The sequence below is a fragment of the Microtus oregoni genome, unplaced genomic scaffold, assembly GCF_018167655.1.
Source record: "Microtus oregoni isolate MIOR12 unplaced genomic scaffold, Mior012 000004F_ref0000308, whole genome shotgun sequence".
Lineage (NCBI taxonomy): Eukaryota > Metazoa > Chordata > Mammalia > Rodentia > Cricetidae > Microtus > Microtus oregoni.
Window position 1 is genome coordinate 9,366,678 of NW_024543063.1, and position 12,216 is coordinate 9,378,893.

Here is a 12,216-nt window from a genome sequence, read left to right on the forward strand (position 1 = left end):
AGGAACAGCTCCCCATTTCATAGTTCTGGGCCTTCCAAGGGGAAGAGAGGAGGGCAGAGAACAAGTGAGCAGGGTCAATGCTGGAAGCCCTGGGGATGCTAGGAACAGATTTGCACTTCAGAGAATGTCCCAGCTCAACAGTGGACAATCCTGTAAAAGGAGAGTAGAAAAACCAGTCAGGTCACTGCAGAGCCCCAGGGAAGGACCAGGAAAGGAAGGGTTGGGTTTTGGCCTTGGTCCTGGAGTTTGGAGTTGGAGCCTGGGAACCAGAGGTTACAGCTAGGAAGGAAGCAGCTTCTGTAGGACATGGAGCATGGACCAAAAGGGCACAAAGACGTCATACCCCCGCTTTCTGTGGTCACCTAGCCCAATGTATGTCATCTTCAGTCCTAAGAACTCTTGTGGGACATTTTGTATCCCTTGAGATAGTTTGGCCTGTTAGTAGAAAAAGTTTTTTTTTTTCCTGTTTCCTGTTGGGCTCTTTTTTTTTTTTTTTTTTTTCTTTCTCTTTCTTTCTTCCTTTTTTGTTTGGTTGTTTGGCTGGTTGGTTGGTTTGGTTTGGTTTTTGAGATGGTGTCTCATGTAGCCCAGGATGCCTCCAACTGGCTGTCTTAGGGTTCCTGTTGTTGTGATAAAATGTCATGATCAAAACCAACCTGGGGACAAAAGGGTTTATTTCAGCTCATGGGCCCAGTCACTGTGCAATGTGGGGCGAAGTCATGGCAGGAACTCAAGGGAAGAGGTGAAGCAGACGTCATGGAGAAGGGCTGCTTACTGGCTTGTTCCCGCATAGCTTGCCTAGGCTGCTTTCTTAAACACCTCAGAACCACCTGCCCAGGGGTGGGTGGCACCACCCACAATGATCTGGGCCCTCCCACATCAATCACAAATTAAGAAAATGCTCCACAGGCTTGCTCAGGCCAATGCTATGGAGGCATTTTTCTCAATTAAGGTTTTCTCTTCCGCCAGGCAGTGGTGGCATGTCACGTCCACCCTCGACCAGCAAGGAAAAACACAACACCCGGAGCTCTTCCTGCAGCCGTTTGCAGGACTTTATTCACAGCAATCTATCTCCTTCTCTTTCTCTCTCTCTTTTTCCTCTCCCTGGGCAAGCCTCTCCCAGCCCTTAAGTAGGCATGGGCTGCCAACCCCGAACTGCCAGGTGGGCACTGCCCATAGGTTCACGCATATGCAGGCAGCTGATAATCATTGCATGATCATAGCATAGGTCAGGCCTTAGCCATCTCAGGAGTTGATTATACATCTCCATCAGGTGTGATACCACGCAGCTCGCTACAGTGGCACACATCTTTAATCCCAGCACTTGGGAGCAGAGGCAGGCAGATCTCTGTGGGTTTGAGGCCAGCCTGGTCTACATAGTGAATTCCAGGACAACCAGGACTGTTTCACAGGAAACCCTGTCCAAAAAGAAAGAAAGAAAAAAGAAAAAAAAAAAAGATTTCCTCTTCCCAGTTATGTCCAGGAAAACTCTGGGAGTGGAGTTGGTTCTCTCCTTATATCATGTAGAACCCGGGGATCAAACTCAGGTTATCAGGTTTGGCAGCAAGCACCTTTATCTGCTGAGCCATTTCACCAGCCCTAATTTTTTTTGTTTTTTAAAGTATGGGTGTGGGTATGGACATTCATGTGCCAAAGCATGCATGTAGAATCCAGAGGACCTGGGGCTGGAGAGATGGCTCAGTGTTAAGAGCACTGGTTGTTCTTCCGGAGGACCTGGGTTCAATTCCCAGCACCCACGTGGCAGCTTAAAACTGTAACTCCAGTTCCAGGGGATCTGACACCTTTACACCAGTGCTCATGAAATAAGTTAAAATAATTAAAAAAAAAATGAACCAAGGGGATAACCTGAAGGAGTTGCTTCCCTCCTCTATTGTGTGGGGCTGGGTATCGAAACTCAAGCATTCTGGCTTGGTAGTGAGCACCTGTATGTGCTGGAGCATCCTGTTGTTCATTAATAGGGTATTCTAAAGAGAAGTTTAGGTTTATAGAGAAATTGAGAAAAAAATTCAGGATCTTATATACCTTTCCGCCTCTGGCCCTGACTACCCGTCATTTTTATTAGTGTGAAATATTTGTTAAATTTGACATGCCAAGGTACAAATGTACTATGAATTAAATAAAGCCAGGCCCTAGTAAGAGTTTCAAGGGATCTGCAAGCAGAACAAACCCAGCTAGAGATTTCGCAGCAGCTGAAAGCACTCTCGCTGGTTTCGGGAAGGGGAGAGCAGGTGACAGTGTTGGTATGATGTCATCAGTGGGGACCCACTTAGGTCCTACTTTTGCTTTTGTCATTTGACTTAAAATAAGGTCTCATGAGCTCAGCCTGGCCGCAGACTTACCTGACCATGACCTTGAATTCTGCATCTATCTCCTGAGTACTGAGGTTGCGGGAATACATTGCCATGTGGTGCTTGGACTGAACTAAAGGGCTTCATGCATGCTAGGCAAGTACTCCACCCATGTGCTATCTCCATCCCCAGCCCTACCCATCCTATTCCTACTCATACTAGTTTATTTGTTTTGTTTTGATACAGGGTTTCTCTGTAGCTTTAGAGTCTCTCCTGGAACTAGCTCTTGTAGACCAGGCTGGCCTCGAACTCACAGAGATCTGCCTGCTTCTGCTGGGATTAAAGGCGTGCTCCACCACCGCCCAGCCATACCCATACTTTAGGAACTCAGTGTCAACAGAAGCCAAGGCTGAACTGACCCCATGTTCTTCTATCTCCTAATTCAAAAAAGACCAAAAGCACACTGGTGTGAAGGCAAAGACCATTTGCACATTTTATTTAAAAGGAAACAGCTGTTAGATAGAAGGGCAGATGTTTTCTTTATTGTAAAGACAGCAGGTTCAAAAGAGAAGTAATAAATATGACATTAGGAATTTTGTTAAAAAATACAACCCCTGGTGTTTGTGAGAAATCCCAAGAACTCACAATATATAAAACTCTGTCCCGTGGATGACATGGAGCTGACATCAGACACCAGAGGATGGTCATAACTTCCGGATTTCAAAAGATCTTCATGTGTCACTTGAGAATTTCAGGGATCCACTCTGATTTGCATGGAGTCAGGTGACAGATATCCTTCTGCTCATTAATATTACTTCCAACAATTCTTTCATTCTTACAGTACAGGACCGAGGAGCGGGGAAATGGCTGAAATAGAAAGAAAGGGATGAGGGGGAACAAGAGGGTGGGCACTGTTAAAGGCCAGGAGACAGGCAATGTGACAGCAAACTAGTCCCTAGTTAGAGAGGGTATAGGTAATGATCCACACGTCCTCCTTCAAATCCCACCATCAGCTAGGTTGGTAGACTCTAAAAAAGAAGTCAACGGAGTCCAAGTAGTGACAAAAAGAGAAGGTGACCAGGAAACAACGCAAGGACCGCAGCAGGGAAGACCCATCCGAGAAACGGGCAACCATAGATAAACAGGACTCGCTGACATAGAACCACGCAGGAACAAGGACGGTTTCCAAAGAAACAAGTCTCGGCTACAGATAGTGGCAGAGGAGAGAAGGTAGGAAAGACCAGCTGGCAAGTCTTTTGGAAGAGGCCAGGACCCTGGGAAGGACGAAAGCAGTCTCCAGGTATCCAGAGGCACTAAGATATCCAGAGGCACTAAGAAACAGGCCTGGGGTGTTGACGGGGGGGGGGGGGGGGGGGGGGGGGGGGGGGTGTCATTCAGGCAGAGGGCGGCAGGGTAAAAATGTGAAAATTCTGGTCATCTCCTCCAGGGCGTCAGTAAGGCACAGCTGTGGTCAAAGGTCAGGTCAGCAGGTCTAGGCGCTGAAAGCAGCCTTGAGTTCCCGGAAGGCTGCCTGGCGGAGCCTCCTGGTCTCCTCCTCCCGTTTCCGCTCTTCTTGCTCAGCTTTTAACTCAGCTTCAAATTTACTGGAGCATGACAAGGCCTGGGCCTGCAGAGAAAGAGCAAAGAGATGACACAGTAAGGGCAGGGAAGGGTACGGGGATGCTGGCACCCAAGCCTTTGCAGTGGACGTGCAAGCCCCGGACACATGGGGCTGTTGCTGCTGAGGTCCAGGTGAGTGCCCATACCATTGCTTTACTGACTTCTACCTGCTTCTGTTTTCTGGACTCGCTCGTTCTCGATTCTTTTTCAGGGTACTATTGAGTATCTACTACTTCATGATGGTAGGCCAGCCCTGCTATGAAGCCACTTCCTTAAACTCTTGCCCACATTTACATTCCATTGGTCTCAAAACAACATCACTACGTTGTGTGTGTGTGTGTGGGGGGGGGCAGCCCTGAACCAGGATCAGTGCAGCTCTCAGACCTCCCAGCCGAGGGCCTTTCTCATCAGTTAGAGGAGCAGTTGACACAAACTCAGCACTGGTCAACGTGCCGGAAACAAGTGATTATGGAGTGTTCGGACACAAACGGGACACCCCTCTATCATGCTCCCTCCCCAAGTCACAGGGAGAATCACTTGAGAGTGGGTGGAAACCAGAAGAGCTGGAGGTCGGGGTACCGGAGATCAAGAGTGACAGCTGTGCTCAGGAGCTCATGGCCACTGTGTATGCTGGCCCGAGACCTGCACACGGTCAGGCCGGTCACCGTTCTGGCACGGAGTAGAGTGAGGAGGGGTTTGTGTGTCCCCATCCTTGAGGAACTATGGGCAGCTGATGGCTTCTGGGAGTGACTCCTGGCAGGTTGACCAGCCTCTAGTGGATGGTGGATGGCCCCACACCCATACGTATATTATGGGTAACACAAATTGGAGTCAATAGTTTTTTGTTTTTTTTTTTTTAATTTTTTTTTTTTAAGGTTTTCTAGACAGGGTTTCTCTGGGTAGCCCTGGCTGTCCTGGAACTCACAGAGATCCACTGGCCAATACTGAGATTAAAGGTGTGGGCCACCACCACCTGCCATTTATTTATTTTTTTTTAAGGGATGCAAGTTGTGGGGCAGAGGGGAAGAGGTAGATTTGGGAAGAGTTAAGGGGGGGGGGCGAATTAGGGGCAAATATGATCAAAATTGATTGTATAAAATTCTCCAGAATGGGCTGGCGATACAGCTCAGCAATTAAGAGCACTGACTGCTCTTCCAGAGGTCCTGAGTTCAATTCCCAGCAACCACATGGTGGCTCACAGCCATCTGTAATGCGATCTGGTGCCCTCTTCTGGTGTGCAGGTGTACATGGAAGGAATGTTGTATACCTAATAAATAAATAAATCTTTAAAAAAAATTCTCTAGGACAGGCTCTAAAGCAACAGAGAAATCCCGTCTCGAAAAAAAAATATTTTTAAACATTGATAAGAGTCTAGGTGGAAGAGTCTTTGAGTGGAATTGCATCTGATGATGGGCTGCAGGGGAAATCTTTATAACAGCTTTCTGAATGACATGGATGCTGGGAGGCAAGCAGTACATACTCCTTCCTGCTTTCATTTTCTAATTAATTAATAGATTAATTCTAATTAATCAATCAATTTTTTTTTGAGACAGGGTTTCTCTGTAAAAGAGCTCTAGCTGTCCTAGAACTCGCTCTGTAGACCAAGCTGGTGCTGAGATTAAAGGCAGAGATCACCACGGCCCACCTGCAGTACATACTCTTAACCACTGAGCCATCTCTCCAGCCCCATGACTCAGTTATTGTTCAAATGCTGTTTCCGTGTTCCCATCAACACTTTAGTTCTGGACTGGAATATAATTCAATGACAGGGATTTATCTGGCATGCATGAGGTCCTCAGTTCAACCCTCAGTAACCACAAAAAGAAAATACATTTTAAGCCTCTCTCAGTCAGACATTCTAAATTTACTTTTAAATCAGGTGGTGGTGACACACGCCTTTAATCTCAGCACTTGGGAGGCAGAGAAAGGTGAATTTCTGTGAGTTCAAGGCTAGCCTGGTCTATAGCGTGAGTTCCAGGGCAGGCTCCAAAGCTACACAGAAAAACCCTGTCTTGAACAAAACAAAACAACAAAATTATTTCTAAATATTACATTTTGGCTTGCCTTGGTAACATAGATTATAAAATACTACATCTTTAGGTATGTGTGTGGTAGCTCACATTTGCAATCTTAACACTTAGGAGGCAGAGTGTTAAGTTCTCAAGGCCAATCTGGACGTACAGCCGGAGCTATAGTGTAAGATCCAATCTCCAAATAAAATAAACATTACGGGGTTTTGCTTGTGTTGTGAGTGCATCTTTGTGAGTGTTTTTTTTTTTAACTTGGTTTCTCTTCAATAATACCGTATCAGGAGTTCAGTGGGTAGAGTGCTTGCCTAGCATGCATGAAGCCCCATATTAGTCCCTAGTGCTCCATAAAAACTGTATGCAGTGACAAAAGCTTCTAATTCCAGACCTCAGGAGGTAGAGGCAGAGATCAGAAGTGTTTGGCCATCCCTGTCTACATACCCAGTTTGAAGAGAGCCTGGGACACACGAGACACAACCGTTTCAAAATTCTCCCTTCTAGAACTGACTTTTTTCTGTGGTATAAATATTTTGATACCATCTCTCAATGGCACACTGAGTGTGTATGTGATTTTAACAAAGACTGTGATACAGCCCTTGAAGGCAGCTGTTCCGGTTTGCACCCCACCATCATGGATCAGACAGAAAAAGTCTCATCCACACTTGGCCAAAGCTCGCCATGATCATCCTCACTTTCTTGCCAATCTGATAGTCAAACGTTGCCTTCTCTCATTTCCTTCCTGGAGAATCACCCACTTGGATCATTTAGCCCTTTCACGCTCAGCTATTTTCCTCTTCCAACTTGAGGTTCTTTACATAACTTAATATTAATCCCTTGCCGATAATCTTTCTGTTGTCTCTTCCTACCTTGACTCGTCTTTTAAGCAAACTAAGGCCCCAAAGTGCTTAAAATCTTGATGTAATTTATCAACCGTGTACTCTTGCCTTTTATATCATATCTAAGCAGGCCTCCAATGTTCTAAATACATCCAACACTTTAAATCCATTTTCTATATTTCTTTCTAATACTTTTATGGTTTTCTCATGTGGATCTTCTGTATTTTGCTCACATAGCCCAGGCTCTCAAACTCATTGTGCAGCTCAAACTGGCCTTTGACTTTTGATCCTCCTGCCTCCACCTAACAAATATTGGAATGACAGATATGACACCATACCTCACTTTTTAAAAATTTGATTCTTTGATACATACACACACTCCTTTATTTTAGATTTTAAATTTCATTTTATGGGTATGAGTGCTTTGTCTGCATGTATGTATGTATATATGTGCACCACATGTGTGCCTTCCTGGTGCCTGTGGAAGTCAGAAGAGGTCATCATATCCCCTGGAACTGAAGTCCCAGATGTTTGTGAGCCACCATGTGGGTGGGTGCCGGGGAGGTCCTCTGTAAGAGCAGCCAGTGCTCTTAACCATAAGTCTCTCCAGTGCCTCGTTTATTTTAGGAGAGGACGTAAAGCAGGGATTTCTACCTAAGAGGTTAGTCAACTGTCTTTTACATTTATTTTTAACTTCTTTGTCTTTTAAAGTTTCTTTTATATTTATGTATTATTAATTTATTTTGGCAGTACCTGGAACTGAGCCTCCCAAAGACTGGGCAACTCCCCTTGGCCTGTATCCTTGGACCTCTTTTCAAATTTTGAGACAGGGTAAAACTGAAGCCTCAGTTTTCCAACTAGTCAAGCTTGAGAGGCTGTCCCATTAGGCCCAGCTGTTCTCGGCATCTTTTGCTGGTAGTTCACTACTGTTCCTGTATTTCTCATGTGCTGAAATCCCACACGGAAGACATCTATCTATCCCTCTTTTTTTTTCTTTTTCTTTCTTCTTTCTTTCTTTCTTTTTTTTGGGGGAAGGGGTTATTTGAGACTGGGTTTCTCTGTGTAGCTTTGGAGCCTATCTTATCCTGGAACTCACTCTGTAGACCAGGCTGGCCTCGAACTCACAGAGATCCACCTTCCTCTGCCTCCCGAGTGCTGGGATTAAACGCATGCACCAACCACCGCCTGGGCCCATCTCTAATTAGCCATCCTATTTCAATGACTGCTGTGCCTGCTCCCATGCCCATCCACAGAATTTACTGTCACGTGAGATCTGGTGTGAGCATTGTTCGTGGGGGGTATGAGGTAGAACTCAGAAGTCGTCAGTGTGCTCAGCATGAACAAGGCCATGATTCAAATCCTAGTATCAGAAAATAAACACAAATTTCTTTTTAATTTAGAAAATATTTTTAAATATGTGTTGCATGTGTGTGTGTGGGGAGGGGTGCCTGTGGGAAGTCAGAAGGCACTGGATCCCTTGGAGATGGGAGCTGCAAGTGACTGTAAGTCACCTGATGTTGGTGCTAGGGACTGAGCTCAAGATCTCTGGAAGAACAGTGCCTGCTCTTCACTGACACAGCTCTTTAGACCCCAGCAGTAATAAATTCTTACTAAATTCATTACTGTGCATTAAACTTACAGCTAGAGTGACTCCCCCTGAATATTATCATTATATTCTATTTCTTGCTATTCTAAGATCTCTGAAGTACTGGATTATAGGTATGTACCATCACACACGGTCTTGATTTAAGATTCTCACAGCTACATTTCTCTTTTTTGATTAATTAAAAACTTTTTTCATACAATGTATTTTGACCCTATTCTTTCCCCTCCCAGCTACAATTCTTGATACGAACATTTTTTTCTTAGCTAGGTGTAGTGGCACCTAACTTATTCATCCCAGCACTCAAGAAGCAGAGGCAGGCAAAACTCTGTAAGTCTGGGGATAGCCTGCTCCACCCAGAGAGCTCCAGGCAGGCCAGGACTACATAGTGAGAACCTGTTTCAAAATAAAAACAGGGCTGGAGAGATGCCTCAGAGGTTAAGAGCACTGGCTGTTCTTCCAGAGGCCCTGAGTTCAATTCCCAGCAACCACGTGGTGGTTCACAACCATCTGTAATGATATATGGTGCCCTCTTCTGGAGTGCAGGCAGAACACTGTATACATAATAAATACACCTTTAAACAGAGCAGTGGTGGCACAGGCCTTTAATCCTAGCACTCAGGAGACAGAGACAGGCAGATCTCTCTGAGTTCGAGGCCAGCCTGGTTTACAGAGCGACTTCCAGGATAGGCTCCAAGCTACACAGAGAAATCCTGTCTCGAAACACCAAAACAAATAAAACTTTTCATGACCTATGATTCTTGTCTGATTTTGTTCTCAAAATCAGCGGCTTCAGAAAATAAATGTGACATGATCTTTTTGCATCCGTTCATTTTTATTTATGTATATTATATGTTATTTATAATCTCTATTATTGCCTATGTTTTTTACAGCACTAAATATCAAGCTGAGATCAAAGCCAGTGTGGCCTATAGAGTGAATTCCAGGACAGCCAGGGCTACATAAGGAAATTTTGTCTCACCCCCCCCCCCCAAAAAACAATCCCTGAGCTCAAAAACCTACCTGCCTCTGGGCTTGCTGCAAGCTCAGGACTTGAAATCCCACCAATTCCCACCCTGGAAACTCCCAGGAAAACTCCTCCCCCAAGAGACCCAGTATAAGTCTGTCACCTGCTCAGTTCTCTGCTGCTTCTCACCTGAGTCACCCTCTTGTGAGAGGTTTGTTGTATGGTGTGACTTCATGACATTCCTTGGCTCCTGACTGCTAGGATACCTTTCCCCTCAGAGCTGCAACACTTACCCCATTTTCCCCTTGAGACACAACCTCGCTGTATAGCTTTGGCAATCCTAGTACCTGCTGTGTAGCTCAGGTTAGCCTCAAACTTGCAGCAAACCTCCTGCCTCAGCTTCTCAAAGACTGGGGTTCTAGGCATGCACCATCAAACCCTGCCTGAAGTTTCAGTATACACTTTTTCTTTGTGAATTATCTTAAGCTATAAACCAACATTCATACAGGAAAAATTTTTTTTTAAAATCATACTTTTATGTGTTCAGGTATTTTGCCTGCATGTACGCATGCAAAGGCTGAAAGAGGGTTTTGGAAGCCCTGGAACTGAAGCTACAGACAGTTGTAAATGGCTATGGAGGTGCTGGGAATCAAACCCAGGTCCTCTGGAAGAGCAGCCAGTGCTCTGAACCACTGAGCCATCTCTCTAGCCCTAGAGACTACTTTCTTTTGTCCACTGCAACCACAGTCTGGCAACAGATGCAAGAATCCAGAAAAAGCACCTCTGAGGAGAAATATTTATGTGAAGTATGATGTATGAAGTAAAATATGTTATTTATAGAATTTATAACAAACATATATAGTTCGTGTTTTTAACATGGGGTCTCCTGTAGCCCAGAAAAATCTAGAACTCTGTACATAGTGGACTTGAACTCCTAACCTTCATACCTTGGCCTCCTGAATGCTAGGGTTACAAGACATTATAGTTTGTTGCTAAATGTTTACCAAGGAGCTACTACTGTCTAAGTTTCAACTTCCTTATCTTCAAGATGAGACCACAGTTGTCTCTACTGGCAAATGGTTGTATTTTGCACTACAGTGGTGACAACAGAAAGATCAAAAGCAGCAGCCTGCACTACAGTATGGGAGATTCTGTCGCAAGCCAAACACACAACAAAAACAGGACAATAACACCTGTCTCCAGGGTGTTGGACTATGAACCTGAAGCATTTGGAGGGGGTCTAATCCAATACCAACACACACACTCCTCCACCATTTCTAGCTAGGGCAGCAGAAGAGGGAAACTTGCCGTCTCTTCACCCAGGAATCTATCATCTCCCCCACCACAAATCTTGCCTCTGGGTTCTATAACCCACCCCTGACCCTAAGCCCCCACCCCATGACCTATCTGCTCGGTCATCTTGCTTTTTATTTCCATGTTTCTTAGACAATTTCTCCCTGATAGAAAAACATACTGACTTCTCTCAGAGGCTGCCAAGTAAACAAAAATGTTCTTACCTAATCCCAAGCTACCGTCTCACCTGCTCGGGCATCTGTAACGGAGACTCGGCTCTCAGGGCTCCTCCTGCTAGGTGCATCCTAATGCAATCACTTCAATAGGGTGAATCTGGTCCCTTAAACATCTTTACTGAGGGCTGGCCAGATTGCTTGCTGCCAGGTTTGACAATCTGAGTTCAACCCATAGGACCCACGTGGCAGAAGGAAAGAACTGCTGGGGCTGGAGAGATGGCTCAGAGGTCAGGAGCACACACGGCTCTTCCACAGGGACCTGTGTTCGGTTCCTGGCACCCACATCAGAAGGCTCAAAACCATCTGTAAGTCTAGGGACATCTGACACCTCTTGCCTCTTTGGGCAACTGCAGTCATGGCCACAGACTCATACATGCACATAATGAACGGAAATAAAAATTAAAAAGCCCAAACTGCTCCTGTCCAGCAAAGTAGCATTTTTCTTCAGCATTCCCTTGGGCCTCTGATGACTCCATCTTTTTCCTGAAGACCTAAATAATACAAAGCCTTGGGCTGGAGAGATGGTTCAGTAGTTAAGAACATTGCCTGCTCTTCCAAAGGTCCTGAGTTCAATTCCCGGCAACCACATGGTGGCTCACAACCACCTGTAATGAGGTCTGGTGCCCTCTTCTGGCCTGCAGACATACACACAGACAGAATAATATTGCATACATAATAAATAAATAAATTAAAAAAAATAATACAAAGCCTTCCCACAGTCCGGTCGCCACTAGGATCCACTATCGGCCACTCTCCTTCTGTTTCAACATGTACTTGTGAAGGTGGCTCCTACCTCTGTATTACTGGGTGTCACAGAGCATATTTCTCCCCTTCTTTCTTCCTATGGGAAGCTCACTTGGCATGTGGAGCCTGATCCCACCACCCCTGATCCCAGAAAGGGGCTATGAGGACAGCCATATCCCAGCCATTGCCAACGGTGGCTATAGAAAGTGGAAGAATTGCTTCGTGATTCATCCTAATCAAGACACACAGACTTCCAAGAAAGGTGGATATTTTTCTAGCCTCCGTGTGGCCATTACTGGAGGACCATTTTCAGCAGTCACCATCCCCAGCAAATTCATCCATGTCTTTGCCTGAAGCTATCTTGGACTTCAAACCAAAGCCCAGTTCATCACTTTTCCTCCTCAGACCACTCCAACTTGGGGGAGGGGCTTTCTTGATACAAAAATCTCAGCTCCCCTCCTCAATGCACACCTCCTGTTGGCAAACTCCCAATAAGGTAGTCACGAGCACCAAAGTTCTAAAGGTGTGTGTCTTTATGTTGTCCCTGGCCCCATTGTCACAACACTGGGCACACTGATATT

At 45.4% G+C, this 12,216-nt stretch overlaps 1 protein-coding gene across 1 annotated transcript in view; it reads right to left on the reverse strand.

Annotated features, from left to right (window-relative positions):
* Window positions 1-3,692: 3,692 nt before the first annotated feature.
* The window catches only part of Efhd1 (EF-hand domain family member D1), a 45,399-nt gene continuing 36,875 nt past the window's right edge, over window positions 3,693-12,216 (reverse strand). The window contains exon 4 of the mRNA XM_041650464.1: window positions 3,693-3,936. Coding sequence (XP_041506398.1) covers window positions 3,802-3,936 — 135 coding nt within the window. The 3' untranslated portion in view covers window positions 3,693-3,801. The remainder of the gene's footprint in view (window positions 3,937-12,216) is intronic.